Source organism: Peromyscus eremicus, chromosome 1 (assembly GCF_949786415.1).
Source record: "Peromyscus eremicus chromosome 1, PerEre_H2_v1, whole genome shotgun sequence".
In the NCBI taxonomy this organism is placed as follows: Eukaryota; Metazoa; Chordata; class Mammalia; order Rodentia; family Cricetidae; genus Peromyscus; species Peromyscus eremicus.
Window position 1 is genome coordinate 17,968,603 of NC_081416.1, and position 15,772 is coordinate 17,984,374.

A 15,772-nucleotide genomic window follows, 5' to 3' on the forward strand; every position below is an offset into this window, starting at 1 on the left:
TGTCATGTATCAAGACTTCATTCTTTTCTATGGCTGAATAAAACGTCAGCATATGAATGTATTACATTGTTTATTCAGTTTTGGATGGATATTTGTGTTGTTTTTGTGCTGGGCTATTCCATAGTGCAGCAGTGGACATTTACGTATATGGGTTTTTGTGGACGTATGTTTTCATTCACTTGGGTATACCAAAGAGTAGAATTACTGGGCCACACAGTACCTTACATTTTAACTTTCTGAGGAATGGCCACTGTGTTTCCCAAAGCAGCTATGCCATCTTAGATGCCCCTCATCAGTGGGTTCCAATTTTTCCATATTCTCAGCAACATTTGTTTTTTGCTATTTTTTTAAGTATTATAGTTACAGCCACTCTAGTGGATGTGGCATGCTAACTCATTGTACTCCTGATTTGTATTACCTGGGTGGTTACTGATAAAGAACTCCTTTTCATGTAATTATTGACTATCTCTGTTTCTGCTTTGCGGAAATGTGAGGTCCAACACTTTTGCTAGTTTAGAACTGAGCTATTTGTCTTCTTATTGCTGAGGTGTAAGAGTTCCTTTTGTATTCTGAGGCCTCATCCCCTATGAGATACATGGTTTGCACATGTTTTCTTCCGTCCTATGGCTTACTCCTCCTTCTGTTTTCTTTTTGATGCAGGGTCTCATAATGTAGTTGAGGCTAGCCTCAACCCTGTGATCTTACAAGTCTTTCAAGAAGAAAGAACATCCAAGGTAGGGAGAAGAGTGTGCAGAGAACAGAATGCCATACCAAAGCCAAGGTTGTCCTTGCTACCTTTCAGGTGCCTGCTCCAGGGCTGGCTCAGAGCTACATCAGCAGCATTTGGACTGGTCAAGACTTATGAGAGAGAAATTGTCTGGGCCAGCAATATCTCTAGAACAGCTTTGCAGAAAAGAGTTTGTCTGGGGTCATCAAGGTGCTAGAAGCCCCAAAGGTGGACTGGAGAGGGTCTGGAGGCCTAGGAAGGTGACAACCAGCTCTGTCTGCTGAAGACAAGGAACAGCTCCTTGGCGTTGTGTCTATAAGGAGGGGAGCTGCTGGGATGCAGACCCTGGCTGTCCTGAGTACACACCAGAGGCTTCCTGTCTGGGGAGAGGAGACAAGTCCAGGAACAGAACAGAGCAGCAGGAGAAGAGAGAAAGGTAGAGCCAAGAAGGCAGAGTGACTGAGTCAGAGGTTCCTACCTGGCCCCAGGACAGTCCTGCAGGGTGGGATGGTTCAGAGCAAGGACTATGGGGGAAGAGGCATAACACTGCAGGCAGAGGCCTAGATTTGATCAATCCAAGAGCAATCTGGATTAATAAAGGGACCTGGCGTTGAAACTGTTTCAGTTGAACAGAGTCCCTACTCAGGAAGCTGACAATCCCCTGGGTATCTTGTAGAGCCTTCTTCCAGGAAGTTACTTCTGAGAAACTACCAACACTGTCCCTCAACCTCTCCATCACTGCCTTGGAATGGGAGGAACAGGTGACCAGATATTTCCTCTGCTGTCTACTTTGTGTCTCCTTATGAATTTCTTTCAAAGATAGAAACTCAGAATCACAGTCAGATAATTAGGTCACCACTCGTCCTGGTCAGCCCAACGCTCTTCTTGCTCCTTTCTTGCTTAGGGAGTTTATAAATCCACAGCCATCTTACAACCGTTAGAGGCAGTCTAGCATCCTAAAGATGACAGAGCAGAGTAATGAAGAAAGTTGGGTGAGCAGCATCTCATGGACTGCTCAAAACTCTAAGAATGTCTTACTCACCCATTCTGGACGCAGCCTACCTGAATACCTCTTGTTCTATGAAACAAGAGATCCTGTTATAACAGAAAAGCCAACTCCATTCCCAGCTGAGACCACTTACTACATAAATGCTTGTTTTAGATGTTGGATTTATGGCTGTGTTTTGACATTGCCAAGCTCTGGGGCTCAGGACAGAAAGGAAGGGTGCTGTGTGTGTGTTGGGAGGGGTGTTCCATCGCTGCTTGAAAAGCAGCTGAGTCTGATCACAGAAAAACTTCCTTATAACTCATTTCACATAATACCAATCCTGCTGAAGAATCATACCTGGCATGGTAACCCTTTCCCATTACAATTTGCGTGCTTTGCACACTCTGACAAGTAAAGTTCTTGTCCTCTCTCATCTAGCAGACCATAGATTCATGACAATTAAGATGTCCTACTCAGACTACATTGCATCTCCAGATTAAGCCACCCACCATGAAGTACAGGGCGCTTCAGTGAAAGCTTTCTGAGGCAGACTTGACTACTGGACTATGCAAAGGATGCTAGACAAGAAAGAACTGATGAGTAACACCACTGGTGTAAGAGATGAGGGAGATATAGAGAAAGGTTAGGATGAAAAGGTAAGTGTATCAGCTTGGCATCATAAAGTAGAGGTATTGCCTTTTGATACCTGAGCATTTTATAAGAGTGCTGTACACAGCAGGGCTGTGGTGGTGTGGTGCACACCTTTAGTTCCAGCACTTGGGAGGCAGAGGCAGGTGATCTCTGAGTTCAAGGCCAGTGTGTTCTACAGAGTGTGTTCCAGACAGCCAGGGCCACCCAGAGAAACCCTCTCTCAGGGGGAAAAAAAGTGCTATACAGGAGTAGATAAAGGTCATCTTTTTATTGTTGTTGTGTTTTGTTTTTCAAGTCAGGGTTTCTCTGTGTAACAGCTCTGGCTATCTTGCAACTCACTCTGTAGACCAGGCTAGCCTTGAACTCAGAGATCCGCCTGCCTCTGCCTCCTAAGTGCTGGGATTACAGGTGTGCGCCACTACTGCCCGGTGGGTTAAGGTCATCTTTAGCATCCTTGTAGCATTCTCTATAGTCATCAACAGAACATTAAACTTCTGCCCAGATGACATTTGGAACAGGAACTCAGTCACTCTTACAGCTCCCATCTCCAGTTCTTTTGATCCTGGCCAAGACAGCAGCCTTGGACACTCTCTTCCGGTCATAAGCCAGGCCCAGGGCAGCCATGCAGTCGATGAAGAATGTGGTGAAGTTGATGTGCCAGCGGTACTCACTGGCAGAGTAGTCGTATGGGAAGGTGTGGTGGTAGTTGTGGAAGCCCTCGCCTGGAACAGAAGCATGGAGAGCAGTTAGGGGGCTCGGTGATGGCTGCTTCCTGCTCTCTCCACACCTCTAACCTAGAAGCTACCTTGAGAAATCTCAGAGAACTCTGCTGCTGTTAACTGAATAGATGACCCTGTGTCTTCTACCCTGAGGAAATAAGTGACCTCAGAAGTATCTTAAATATATTGTGCGATCTCACTTACTGATGGTGTGTGGGTTTTTTGGGGGGAAGTCTGTTTCTCTTGTGATAACTGGATGAGGGAAGATGATTCTACTGGGACAATGGTTCTCCTTGGAAAAAGCCAGAGCCAAGATGGCACTGGCTCTGTGTCTGCGTGCACGTGGTCTGGGGAGAGGAGGCTCTGCTCTGTATGCTTCTAGCCGAGGTAAGCAGGCTCACGCTTCCCGTGCTATTGGTGTTTCCTGTCAAGTGTGGGAGGTTCCAACAGAGAAGACAACAGCAGCCAGAAGTCGAAGGAGGCCAAGGACCAGCGTCCCCTCAGCTCCAGGCGGTCCCCTGAGGACTGCTGTCTTCTTTGATCTGGGGTGAGGGAGGTACTAAGAATTCAGAACCACTCTGAAAATGCTTAGAGATTCCTTCTAACTGGATATTCTGGGAACTCTTGAGATGCGCATTCACTTTGAAAAGAAAACACACATCTTTAGACTCAGGATAATTATCGTGGCGGGTAAATGAAAACCGTACAGACTGTCAGCTGTTGGCAGAGTCTTTCTTTCTGACTGAGTCCCACAAGAACAGCACTACTTCACCAAGTTAGCATAAAGAGCAGCTGGTAAGAGAGTTGGAAACTGAGTGTCTCCAGAGAGACTGGGGTGATACGAAAAACAAGCAAGTAACGGGATTTGGGACACGGAACCTCTTCTAACCAGGGCTCCTGGTGGTTGTGGATTCATTCTATCTGCATGCAGAGTGGTCCACAGTGTAGATGAGGCAGGGAGTGGGAAAGCACCTGGCTAGGGCTGCTAACAAAGGACTGTAACTTCTGTATTGGAGGCACTGAGTGTTAGAATTAAAACAGAATGGGGCAAGGGTTATGTGTAACAACTGGGACATCAAAAAAGAAATCTTCAGAGATCAACTTTCTCAGATAACTTGAGCATATGACAGTGGGGGAGGTAATTCAAGAAGCCAAAAAGAAAAAAAAAAACAAACACCAAAAACCAAACCCAAAAAACCAGCATGGCAGGAAACAGCTGGAGAAGAACCAAGGGTGAGGTAAGCAGACAAAGACAAAAGACCAGATAAGACATGACCGTGGGGTGAAGAAAGGCTGGCAGCCACCCCGGACAGCTAGTCACGGGGTATGAGTTGAAGAGGCTCACCTCATTTCCAGTCACAAAACAGAGCATAGCTCAGGCCACATTATTCTATGAAAATCTAGTAATTGTCGAGTGAAAGTGATTTATTTCAGGAGGATCAAAGTAAGAGCATGTTCAGAGGTAGAAAGTACCTGACTTAGAAAACTAGGGCAGGAAAGATGAAAACACATTCAGGGTGGTGCAATTGGAGTTGAGCGAACGAAGTCGGAATTACTATGCATTTTGCATAGCATGATTAAATGCCAAACCCTGAGCTTTACTGACTGTGCTACTGACCCTGCTGTTTAGTTGATTCATTTCCTAACCCAAGCGAGATCCTAGCCAACCAGAGGAGACAGGGAAGGACAAACTTAAAAGGGCCTGATGTAGGCTGGGTGTAGGCTCACACCTTTAATCCTAGCTCGTAGGAGACTGACCCAAGTGAATCTCTGTGCGTTCAAGGCCAGTTTGGTCTATACAGCAAATTCCAGGACAGCCAGGGTTACACAGTGAGACCGTGTTTAAACGTGGCTTGATACACACGGCATTTGGAGACCGTTTTGGAACCTGATGTTCCTCACCATTTCGTTTTTATGGTAGGCACGTTGCCTGACTTTCAGTTGGGTTTCTTTTATAATACCCAGTTGGTTTAGCTTTTTGTTGTTCTTTATTTCTGAGACAGGGTCTCACTCACTATGTAGCCCTAGCTGGCCTGCAACTTGCTATGTAGACCAGACTGGCTTTGTACTCAGTTAACAAACCCTAGTTTTAGACAGAAGAACTGAGACACAACGTATCATTAAAAACAAAGTTAGGAGCCATATGTAATGGCTCATACCTGCAATTCCAGCATTTTGGAGGCTGAGGCAGGGATACTGTTGCAACTTTGAGGCCAACCTGGGCTACAGAGTGGGTTCCAGGCTAGCCTGGATTACAGAGTAAGATCCTGAACTAAAACCCACAAATCTTATCTGGTCTTTCAGATAGCAGAAAATCCTAACTAGTAGACCAGTGGATGTGGTCATGCTGTAGACAGCTGACTTACCCAGAGCTCCCATTGAAGTTAGCATATTCTCTCTGGCTCCAATGTTCTTGTCATAAGGGCGATATCCATAAAGGTGGGCAGCACTGTTCACCAGCCAGGTAGCATTGAGCACCAAGGCATATCTCAGTAAAGCGGCAACATAAAAGCTGTGTTGAAAAGTCTCTCCCCAGAAATACCAGGGCACCAGTGTGGGCAGGATGAAGCACATGAGCAGGAGGCCGGGCTTGTAGTACCTACGTGGAGAGATCACACATAGAGTATGGAGAGGTCACTCTTACACCTACCTTAAGCATCCACTCCTACAGTGTACCTATGCTTTTCCTGCTCCCACTATGAGTATGGGGGGGGGGAGGCGTGGTCAGAAAACCCCAGAAGAGAATGGGGTGGATAATCTTTCGAACACACGGTCTTCTGTACATTTTAAATGAGGCAATGTGGACACATAGAATGACTTTCTAGGGTCACAACACCGGAAGCCAGCGCGTCCAGCATAGAACCGCCTGTTTCCAGACAAGAAATCCATTATTCTTTTCCTCAGAGGAACAAAACTATGTTCGTCAGACAAACTGGGGTCAAATCACAGCCTCATCACCTCGTCGGCCAAGTTCTGCTGTCTGGGTTCTTGTCCATCTGCCTTTGAGTTCCTTTTGTTTGTTTGTTTTTCAAGACAGGGTTTCTCTCTGTAGCCCTGGCTGTCCTGGAACTCACTCTGTAGACCAGGCTGGCCTCAAACTCAGAGATCCTCCTGCCTCTGCCTCCCGAGTGCGGGATTAATATTCTGCATATTCTGCCTTGTATCATGATTATTTCATACTTGCCTTGTCTCTCAGCCTCAATAGGCTAGAAATTCCTTGAGGGGAAAGGCTCAGCTATATTCACTTTTATGTCTATGCCTATCTAATTAGATCAGTGATAGTTAGGTCAAATTGCATTTAATTGTGTTCAGGAAAATTGCTCAAAGTGCATGGAACTGCACAAAACAGTGAAGTATCGTTATGGTCTCTGAGCCATTAAAATGGGTCTTAAACATACAAACCCAGAAATCACTCAGCTTTTATTTACACATTATATACGAGAAAAGGTGGCGTCTCTAAACCCCAGGTGCCCTGGGCTCCACGCCCCCAACCCTGACTCACCTCTTCTGGAACATAACCAGCTTCTCAGCTTGGAGGTCAGACATGTCCAGTTTTCCACCCTTCTCTTTGACAGCCGGGTGTTTGCGCACAAGCAGCCAGCCCACGTGAGAGAAGAAAAAGCCACGCCGGGAATCGTGAGGGTCGGCGTGTGTTTCTGAGAACTTGTGGTGGGTGCGGTGATCTCGGGCCCATTCGTACACATCATTCTGGAGGGACAGGAAAGAGGACCCCAGTATTGAGAAGAGATTCCCCCCTTGGGGAATGCAAGGGCCTTAGGTGTCTCACAGAGTTCCAGGACTGTCTTCCAAGGAGGACTCGGGGAGTCCCTCTTCTGCACACTTGCCCCTGACGCTTATGTGGAAAAGCAACTTATCGTCTCAGACTCAGGAGATAGCACTGGCACTTCCTGAGACTGTGCGGCAGAAGGAGGCAGGTTGGTCACAGCCCTCAGTTTTGTTAGCAAAGAACAGGGGTTCTTCAGTCAAAGAACATTGGACAGGATCCTAACGGATGTGGCAGGTGGCCTTGAGGCCTGGAGTGTTGGTCTGTGAATACAGATGGGGGAAGCTCTCTCTTAGACTTCCACAATGACAGGTTACTCAACTAGTAACAAGACCAGCGTGTAACTTAGGAGCTTGGGCACCTTTTCCTAAGGACCTCTTACATGGGACTCTTTCTAACCCTTTAATTATGCACCAATAATATCACCCTCTTCCCTTTTACCCACAGAAAGCAGGAGAGTTCGGGGTGTAAAGTGCTAGGGCAGAGATGATTATACACATAGGTTGGGAACCTCCAGTCTTACCATGCAAGAAAATGAATTTTGTTTCCGGTTTCTCCTTACCCCACAATGAGCCCCACATTGAGGCCCTCCTCCCAGGTGACAAGCTCTCTGGTGCCAGTTGCTAAAACCTAATACCAGTAAAAACTCCCTTCTCAAACTCCCTTCCTTCTGGGTTATGAGCTCATGCCTCGAACAGCCTCAGGAGCTGACTTAGCCAGCATGGCAGCCACAGGTGGTATCCCAGCCCACGTCTGTGAGACTACTTATTAACCCAATTTCCTCATCTGAAATGAGGGACAATAACAGTACCCACCTCTTAAGACATTCTGAAGACTTAATGAGTGCATCTACGCCAAATGCTAGCACAGGGCCTGCTACCCTGCAACAGACTCACTACCATTAGACATACTTGCGTTCACTATCTGAAACAACAGCCCTTGGATCTGCAAAACTTCATCTTCATCCCCATCGTGGTGGGATCCCAAGACAGGCATCACAAAGTGTACGTTTACTGTTTATTGATGGTCTAGGAAACCAGGGTCAGTGCCTAACTATGCAGGATGGCCTTTTAGACTGAAGGACCACATCAGTCACACTCTGTGAAAGCATAGGAACGTGGTCAAAAATGACCCAGGAGTAACTAGAGACCCTTCCTCCTGTCTCCCTACCCAGTGACTCAGAAGGACCTCACGCTCTGTGGACCTCAGAACTAAGCACATACTTTAGATGACCACAGAAGACCGGAGGAGACAATGGATGCCCTGATGGCTGTCCTCAGGACACTGATTCCCTGTGGTCTGCCCTAGATCATCAGTAGAAGTGACTGACACACAGTGCTGAGCAGAACCAGACTCTTACCTGGAAAGCCATGGTGTTGGCTATGATGAGGAAGAGCCTCAGGGGCAGCCGTGCTTTATAGGTTCGGTGGCTCCACAGGCGATGAGCCCCTGCTGTGATGCTCAGGCCAGTAACTAGATATGACACATACACTGCAGGAAAAGACAGTGGAGATCAGGAAAGTTTGTCTGCTAAGAATGTTAGGACACCTTTCCGAAGCTCCATCGTGTCTTTGTAAGGCTTGGGATGGGGATCTGTTTTCTCCTGAATCCTAGGGATATAAGTAGAAGTGGGATCCTTTGACACTAAAGCAATAGAAACGAGATATATCCAAACCACGGACATATAGGCAAGACATTCATGACTTGTGCAGCTCTCTGAACAAAGGGAGAGCCAATTTGCTCAAGTGGCAGCATGTGGGCAGAGAGACCATCAAGATCTTTAGGTGCACAAGCTGCTGTAGCTGCCTAAATAACACAAAGGAGAGGTATAAGCAAGCACGTGCCATGCTTTCGGCCAGTAACTAGCTGAAGGCCTATGAGTTTATTTGACGCTGTCCTGTTGGGGTGTTTCTAACCGTCTTGGGGATGCTTTGTTCTCTAAGGCTGAAAACATTCACTGCTTGAAGAGAATCCCATCCCCTCACAGACTGTCCACCTAAAAATGGAGATGAGCTAAGGAGGTCTAGGTACTGAGGAGGTAGGTCAGGGAATAGGGTTGCTGTCATTGTCCTGCAGGAGCATTATGCCAGGTCCTGGGTCCTTTGATCTTCGGCTAACTTTCTCTGAGGTGTTGAAGGCCATCAACTGTGCCCACAGGGCGAAGGACCATAAACACGGGTGTTTATGAGCCAGATCAATCTGGGCACTGCCAAATTAGAGGAGACCCAAGTGGCAAGGGACACACATGCAATGCAGAGCTGGGACTGTATAACAGTCAGTACAATAGCATGTCATTACTGTAGAAGGGTGGCTGGATCAGAGACAGGCAGCCCTGTATACAGTCACATTTGCACAGAGGCTCAAGCTTCACCCAGGATATTACTATTCTTATATTCACTGTATACCTTAAATGGGTTAGGTGCTCCTAATGTGACCTCACAGTTGAGGAAATGCATGGAGTAAGTGGTATGTTTTTCTTAGTCCTACGAGACTGATAGAAGTGGAACCATGGTTTGCAGCTAGGGTTTCTGACAACAGTCTATTCTGGCTCCAGCTCTGGCACGTACTTCTGGACAACAGAGAATACCCTACTGACCTCAAAGACCACAGCTCAAGAGGCATTGCATAATCCATGATGGGGAAGGGGACACTGGGTGTAGCCATCTGTTTCTCTTGATTAGTAGCACTAACATAAAAGCTGGGACCTTGGTAAAAAAAGACTATGTACAATACTCTAAGGGCCAGCTGGAAACAATGGCTCCTTAAAGGCTACAGAACCTTAAGGCTGGAGATCCCACACATTGTATAAATGGCCCTGTGTTGTTTGGAAGCCAAAAATAACATAATGGAAAGATACCAAAAAGAGAGCAAACGCAACCCTGGCTTTGGGGTGTCATTCCAATTCCTGTAGGAGCAACTGAGGCCTGCCAAACAGACAGTTTGGACAAGCTGTGAACTGAACTGAATGATGCCTACAAGGAAGGCCCAAAGTGGAAAGGGACTCCATAGTCTAAAAGGGAATGCTACCCACATTGTGTGTCTGTTACGCTGCAACTCAAGTTGGGGTTCTCAGAAGAGAGTACAGACACCACCCAGCTGCCTCAGCGACCACGGTCCTTGACCTACAGATAAACCACCCTGCTATACATGGGAGTGTGACACCATGTGATGAGAACAAGCTATTCCCGACCTGAAAGTGTGCTTTAGGCCACACTGGGAAGGAAATGTGCACAGTTGCATTTCCCTGAGGCATCTGGAAAATTTCCAAGATGAAGCTCCAGAGTCCAGATCTCACCACTTATAAGACCTATAAGGACTGGGCCAGATGCAGCTAACATCTGGCCAACTAGCCTCTTTCTACCACTACTCTTCAAGAGAGAGTGCCTAGAAAAAAACCCACACCAGACGCTGCTCTAGACAACATCCCAGCATCTTCCTGAGGAGAACTTGCCAGAGCAGCAAGTGCCTTGCATCTACACAGGTCCTGCTTACTCTTCCTGTCCAGGCCTCTGGGGTCACAAGTGGTAACACCTGCAAAGCACATCTGTAGATGTCAGGGGCAGCACTACCATCAACTCCAGGCCCATGAAGCCCCAAGGGCCTGAAGATTGGGCTAATCAAGGGTTATAATGTCTGCCAAAGAACTGAGTGCTGGAGACAGGGAAGGCGTGTTAGACCGTGCAGCATCCATAGCACTGGAAGAGATGAGATGAGCAGCAGGAGGCTGGATGGGGACTGGAACATGAAACACTTCTGCAATCTTATTTCATTCTAAGAACATCCTGACCGGCACATGCCACACCCTGGAGACCTACGAGGAGTAGGGGAGCCTACTGTGCATTTGAATTGTATAGGAGCCTGTTTCATTTTCCCCCCAGGCAAGCCAGCCTCATCGGGACAGGGGGTGAGGTCCAAGGACTTGTCCGGATGACCCTCTTCTGTTTTTCCCTGTACAATCTTCATTTGCTTTGTGCTGACTGGGTTCAAAGTGTAGTCCATGAAGCCCCTAGTCCAGGACCTGGGGGAGGGCCTACTTGTGGCAGGCAGGCAGGCAGGCAGGAAGGGATAGAACAGGCAGACAAGCAAGGAATTCACCCAGAAAAGCTTGTTCAGGGTCAGTTGCTGCTTTGTCTCATGTCTATTTCTCCAAGCCACCATGCCCATGGGCTCAGCATCCATGTTAAGGGACTCCTGGAACGAATACTCTTGCATCCCAATCCAACTAGGCTCTTTTTCAGCCCAGTCAGTCCCTCAGGAGCCAAAGGGAAAAGGAGGGAGAATCCCATACAGAACACGGCTGCTGACCTGGGTCAGAGCAGACCTCATTAAGGGAAAGGGTGAGACCAAGAGCACTGGTCCAAGACAAGAGGAGCTGCTCACCGAAGATCCAGGTGTAGACCTTGCAGGAGGGAAGCAGTGTGATCCCATACAGGGCCCCCAAGTGCAGCAGGGCCATGAGGATGATATTTCTCCAGACGTACTCCAGCTTGGGCGGGGGCCCCTCCTCATCCTGGTAGCTGGGGTCATGTAAGTCATCTTTTATTTCAGGACGGATGTCTTCTCCCCATTGTTGGAAAATCTTTTCTAATTTCTCCCCCTCATTCTCTAGCCCCCCAGCAAGAGGCTTTGTGATGGTGGTAGTGGTCGTGGTGGTCATGTAGGAGCTGGAGATCTGTAAGGAGAGGGAGTGGAAAGTCAGTAGGCAGCAAGGGAAACCGTGTTCTTCAGTGTAGGTCAGGGCAGAATGGAGTACAGGCACAGGCCGGGCCTCTGTGCCCTGGTTAAGCAGGGTTAGCTGGAAGAGAAGTCCTGTCAAACTATGAATCCAACTAAGAACAGATTGCACAGTGAAAATAATTTGCTCCATACAACTTAGTCATGGAAATAGAAAGCAGAGGAAGTGGCTGTAATTACCTTATGCTTTATATGATTCAAGGGATTATTATTGTTTGTTTTTTGGATGAAGCCTTGTATTAGGTGACCCGCATCTTAGAATCCCGCCATCCCAGCCTCCAGAGTATTGGGGTCTCAGATGAGTGCCACTGGGTCCTGCACCCAAATTTTCCTAATTTCCTGATCTGTCATAAAATAACTCAAGTCTGGAGTGGTTGGGTATACCTGTCATCTCTACACTATGGAGTCAGAGGCAGGATGGCCGTGAGCTCACAGCCAGGACGGCCTATGTGCAAGCTCCTGGCCAACCTGAACTACGGAGTCAGATGTTGTTGCAATGTTACCCCCACCCGCAAAACAACAACAAAACCCAACTTGGAAGATGAGTAGCCATCCTTTCCATGAACAGTTAAAAAAATGTTAACAATGAGTTAACTAGGTGAATGTAAGTAAGAAAAAAATTTATAAATGAACTTTTAATCTTTTTGAATTATTTTTCTTTAATACAAAAATCTCAAAGTTGTGTTATATTAAACTCATTTGGTAAGAATTTGGCTATAGAGAGTAAAATTATGCTTCTGTTGCAGAATATTCCTTTACACTGGGTGAAGATGTGTGACTGGTTTAATAAAGAGCTGCATGGCCAACAGCTAGGCAGGAAGAGGTTAGGGGGGACTTCTGGGGACAGAGAGGACTGGGGAGGAAGAAAGGCGGAGTCACAGCCAGAGGCAGAGAAGGCAGCATGAGCAGGGTGGAGAGATGAGGTTACGAGCCACGTGACAGAACGTAGATTAAAATAAATGAGTGAATTTAAGTTATAGAGCTAGTGGGACAAGCCTGAGCTAAGGCCAAGCTTTCATGATTAATAATAAGTCTCCGTGTCATTACCTGGGAGCTGGCGGGACAGAGAAAGTCTGCTTCATGCTTCAGAGCATTCTTGTCATGAGATTGAATCCCTCATCTTTGATTTCTTCTTCTGGGTCCCAAATATTTCCAGATGTGTCCATTTCCATGTTGTCCCACCCAATCACTAAGAATAAGAACTAATGGGGTCCTGAAGGCCCCAAGCTAGAGCTAGATGACGCTGTCCTGCCTGATGTGTGGACCACACAGTATTCACCAAAATATCTCACACATAAGCAGAGACATTTTAATTATGCAGCAAAGTAAAGAGGTGGCGAGTTTGTGTCATGGACAGATGGTCTCAAAACTGTCAGAACGAAACTCCTTACCACAATGAAACTCTTACCTTTGGCTATCTCCTTGCCTTGCCTACCTCTTTTACTTCACAAGATACTGCTGTACAATTAATTTTAGAATCAAGTATTGCTGTTCCATCAAACCCAATTATTGCTATGGCCATTGGTCTATCCGATTTTAGGTGATTTGTTTCATAGGGACCTTGGCTAAGCAGCATGTCAAGTCTTACTGGGACCTTAGCCACTAGTTTACTAGGGGATCCCATGTTTTTTAAGCCTATGTACACTGACAGGGAGTCACTGCTTAGAAAATCCCCTTCTCTTTTTGCAAGTATGCTGGCCCCCAGATGCCCAGAACTTACCAGAGCTGAGACCACAGGCTAGAATTGAGCACTTCCAGGACTGAAGCTGGATTTCTGCTTCCGAGTGTGGGGCTGTGTAGCAAGTCAGGTGCTGAACTTGGAACTGTGTTCCGTCGTATATATACAGTGGCTGTCCAGGTTCTGCCTCACTGTGTGGGCTGTTGCCCAGAGCTGTGGATTTAAAGGCATTGGGTGGCTGAGTCCTTTATTTCCTCATACGCCTTTGTCCCCTGCCAAAAGGGGCAAGGTGTGCAGAGGTAGCTGCCTTACGTAGCCCCGGGCAGAGATGAGGTTAGAAGAATGGAGGGAACAAAAAATCCAGGCACTGGCCAAATCCGAGCAGGACAATATTGCATACATCCATGTGATCTTAACATAATACTACCCCAAATCCTGTCCCTGTCTTTTCCCATGAGAAGATGTTAAATGGGGCTGAAGAGATGGCTCAATGATTGTGAGCACTGGCTGCTCTTCCAGAGGTCCCAGGTTCAATTCCCAACACCCACATGGTGGCGCATGACCATTTGTAACTCCAGTTCCCGAGGACTCTACACCCTCTGAGGGCACCAGACACTCAAGTGGTACACAGACATACATACAGGCAAAACACCCACACACATAAAATAAATAATTTTTAAAAAGTTATTAATACATTTATCAATTCTGGCTTCCTCATTGGTCAAAGACTACTTGATGTTACCTTATCCAACCATTGTCACGGGCTCAGCTCCGTCTTCTGTCCTCTCTTCTACCACCTCTTTTCTCTCCTTGCCTTTTTATTCTCCTCTTTGTCTCCTTCCACTGGCCACTGGGCCTCTCCTGTGGGCATGGGAACACTTGAGATTTCATTCTGGAAAACAGTATCTAGTTCAGCAATACAAGCCCTAGGAAACCCAGGCACAGGGTGAACGGTTAGGCATTGGGGACATTACACAGGAGAGAACCGGAAAGCCATGGTGGCAATGACCACTGCCAACACTACCCAGCCACCTATTCTCCCAGGAACACGAGAGGGAAGACGTGGCAATGAGTTTTGAACCAAGGGCTCCATTGTACCCGTCGTCTGTAGAGGAAAGCTCCTAGCTCAGGGAAGAATTATGGCACTGGTCTTCCCACCAACTCTGAATGCTATCCTAACTCTGCAGCACTATATCCACACACACACTCTGACCTGTGTGCATGCACAACCCGTACTTAGTTAATGGGCAGGCTCTGCAGGGTAAGGACTCTGCCAGGAATCAATGGGCATTGGTTCCCCCTGGGTCCACTACCTATGTCTGTCCCCTCAGAACATACTGGGATTGTTTGTTTGTTTGTTTTGTTTTTTCGAGACAGGGTTCCTCTGTGTAGCCCTGGCTGTCCTGGAACTCGCTCTGCAGAACAGGCTGGCCTCGAACTCAGAGATCCACCTGCCCCTGCTTCCTGAGTGTTGGAATTAAAGGCATGCGCCACCACGCCCGGCTCATACTGGGACTTTTGAGAGATTCCTGGTGCCCTCTGTAAATTCTGAAGTGTTTGCGTAAAAGAAACAGGAAGCACAGACAGGCGTTTATACCCAGCAGCAGGCTGAAGGAGTAGGCAGGCTAAGGATTAAGAATAGAGAGCAGATATTGAATGATCTCTGTGAGATTCATTTTGTTGAAGCCTCACCCTCTGAGGTGGCTAATCCATACTTCCGTTTTAAAGTGTCAAGTGGAGTTATCAAACAGCTTGGCCACGGTCAGTCACACCGGCCAGTTTTATGGTAGAGGGAGGAGTTCAGAAATGTGAGGCTGGTGCCCAAGCTCCTGAAGCCCAACCCTGATGCCCTATGCCTCATGACGGCTTGCGGTCCGGAGCCCAGGGCTCCGCGTTTCTCTCCCACAGCCCGGGAGAAGCAGCATCCCCGGGCACCTCTGCCTAGCCTCCATCCTGGGGTGGCCACTTCGCGGTGCCAGCTGCAGGGGCGGCGCCTCCTGATTGGAGCGGGCGCCGGCCGAGCCGCAGCGCGGCTGCTGATTGGCTGCGCGGAGTCAGGCGCTGTGGGCCGAGTGAACGCGAGTAACCCGGGGGGCGGGCGCTGACCGCGAGTAACCCCGGGAGGGGCCGCACGCCTCTCCCTTTGTCTCCTTTGGCGTTAGGCTCGGGACGGGCTGGCCTGCCTGGGCAGCGACAGGGCATGGGAGCGGGGCGGGGCTCTGTGTGCCAGAGCAGCCCGCCACCGGCAAGACCGAAGCGTCTGAGCACAGCTGCTTCCTTCTGCCCCAGGCCCCAGCTTTGCAGGAGTTAAGTGGGGTTCAGTGTGAGGCCGAGCGGAGGTCTCTAGGAAAGAAGTTTATGGAGATCCACGAGTGGATGTGGCGAGTGTGCCTTAGTGACTCTGGAAGATCTTTTGTAAACAGCTTTAAACAGGAAACGGCATAGGCGACTTCTCCTAGCCTGTATGTCGTGGGTAAGGAGTCTGGAGACT

At 47.9% G+C, this 15,772-nt stretch overlaps 1 protein-coding gene across 1 annotated transcript; it reads right to left on the reverse strand.

Annotated features, from left to right (window-relative positions):
• Positions 1-392: 392 nt before the first annotated feature.
• Positions 393-13,514, reverse strand: LOC131906812 (stearoyl-CoA desaturase 2-like). The gene is made up of 6 exons (XM_059257598.1): positions 13,324-13,514; positions 11,250-11,541; positions 8,230-8,360; positions 6,588-6,793; positions 5,452-5,684; positions 393-3,088 (listed from the first exon to the last, which is right to left on the reverse strand). The coding sequence occupies exons 2-6, from the start codon at positions 11,524-11,526 to the stop codon at positions 2,889-2,891; spliced, it is 1,047 nt and encodes a 348-aa protein (XP_059113581.1). The 5' UTR covers positions 11,527-11,541; positions 13,324-13,514; the 3' UTR covers positions 393-2,888.
• Positions 13,515-15,772: the final 2,258 nt, after the last annotated feature.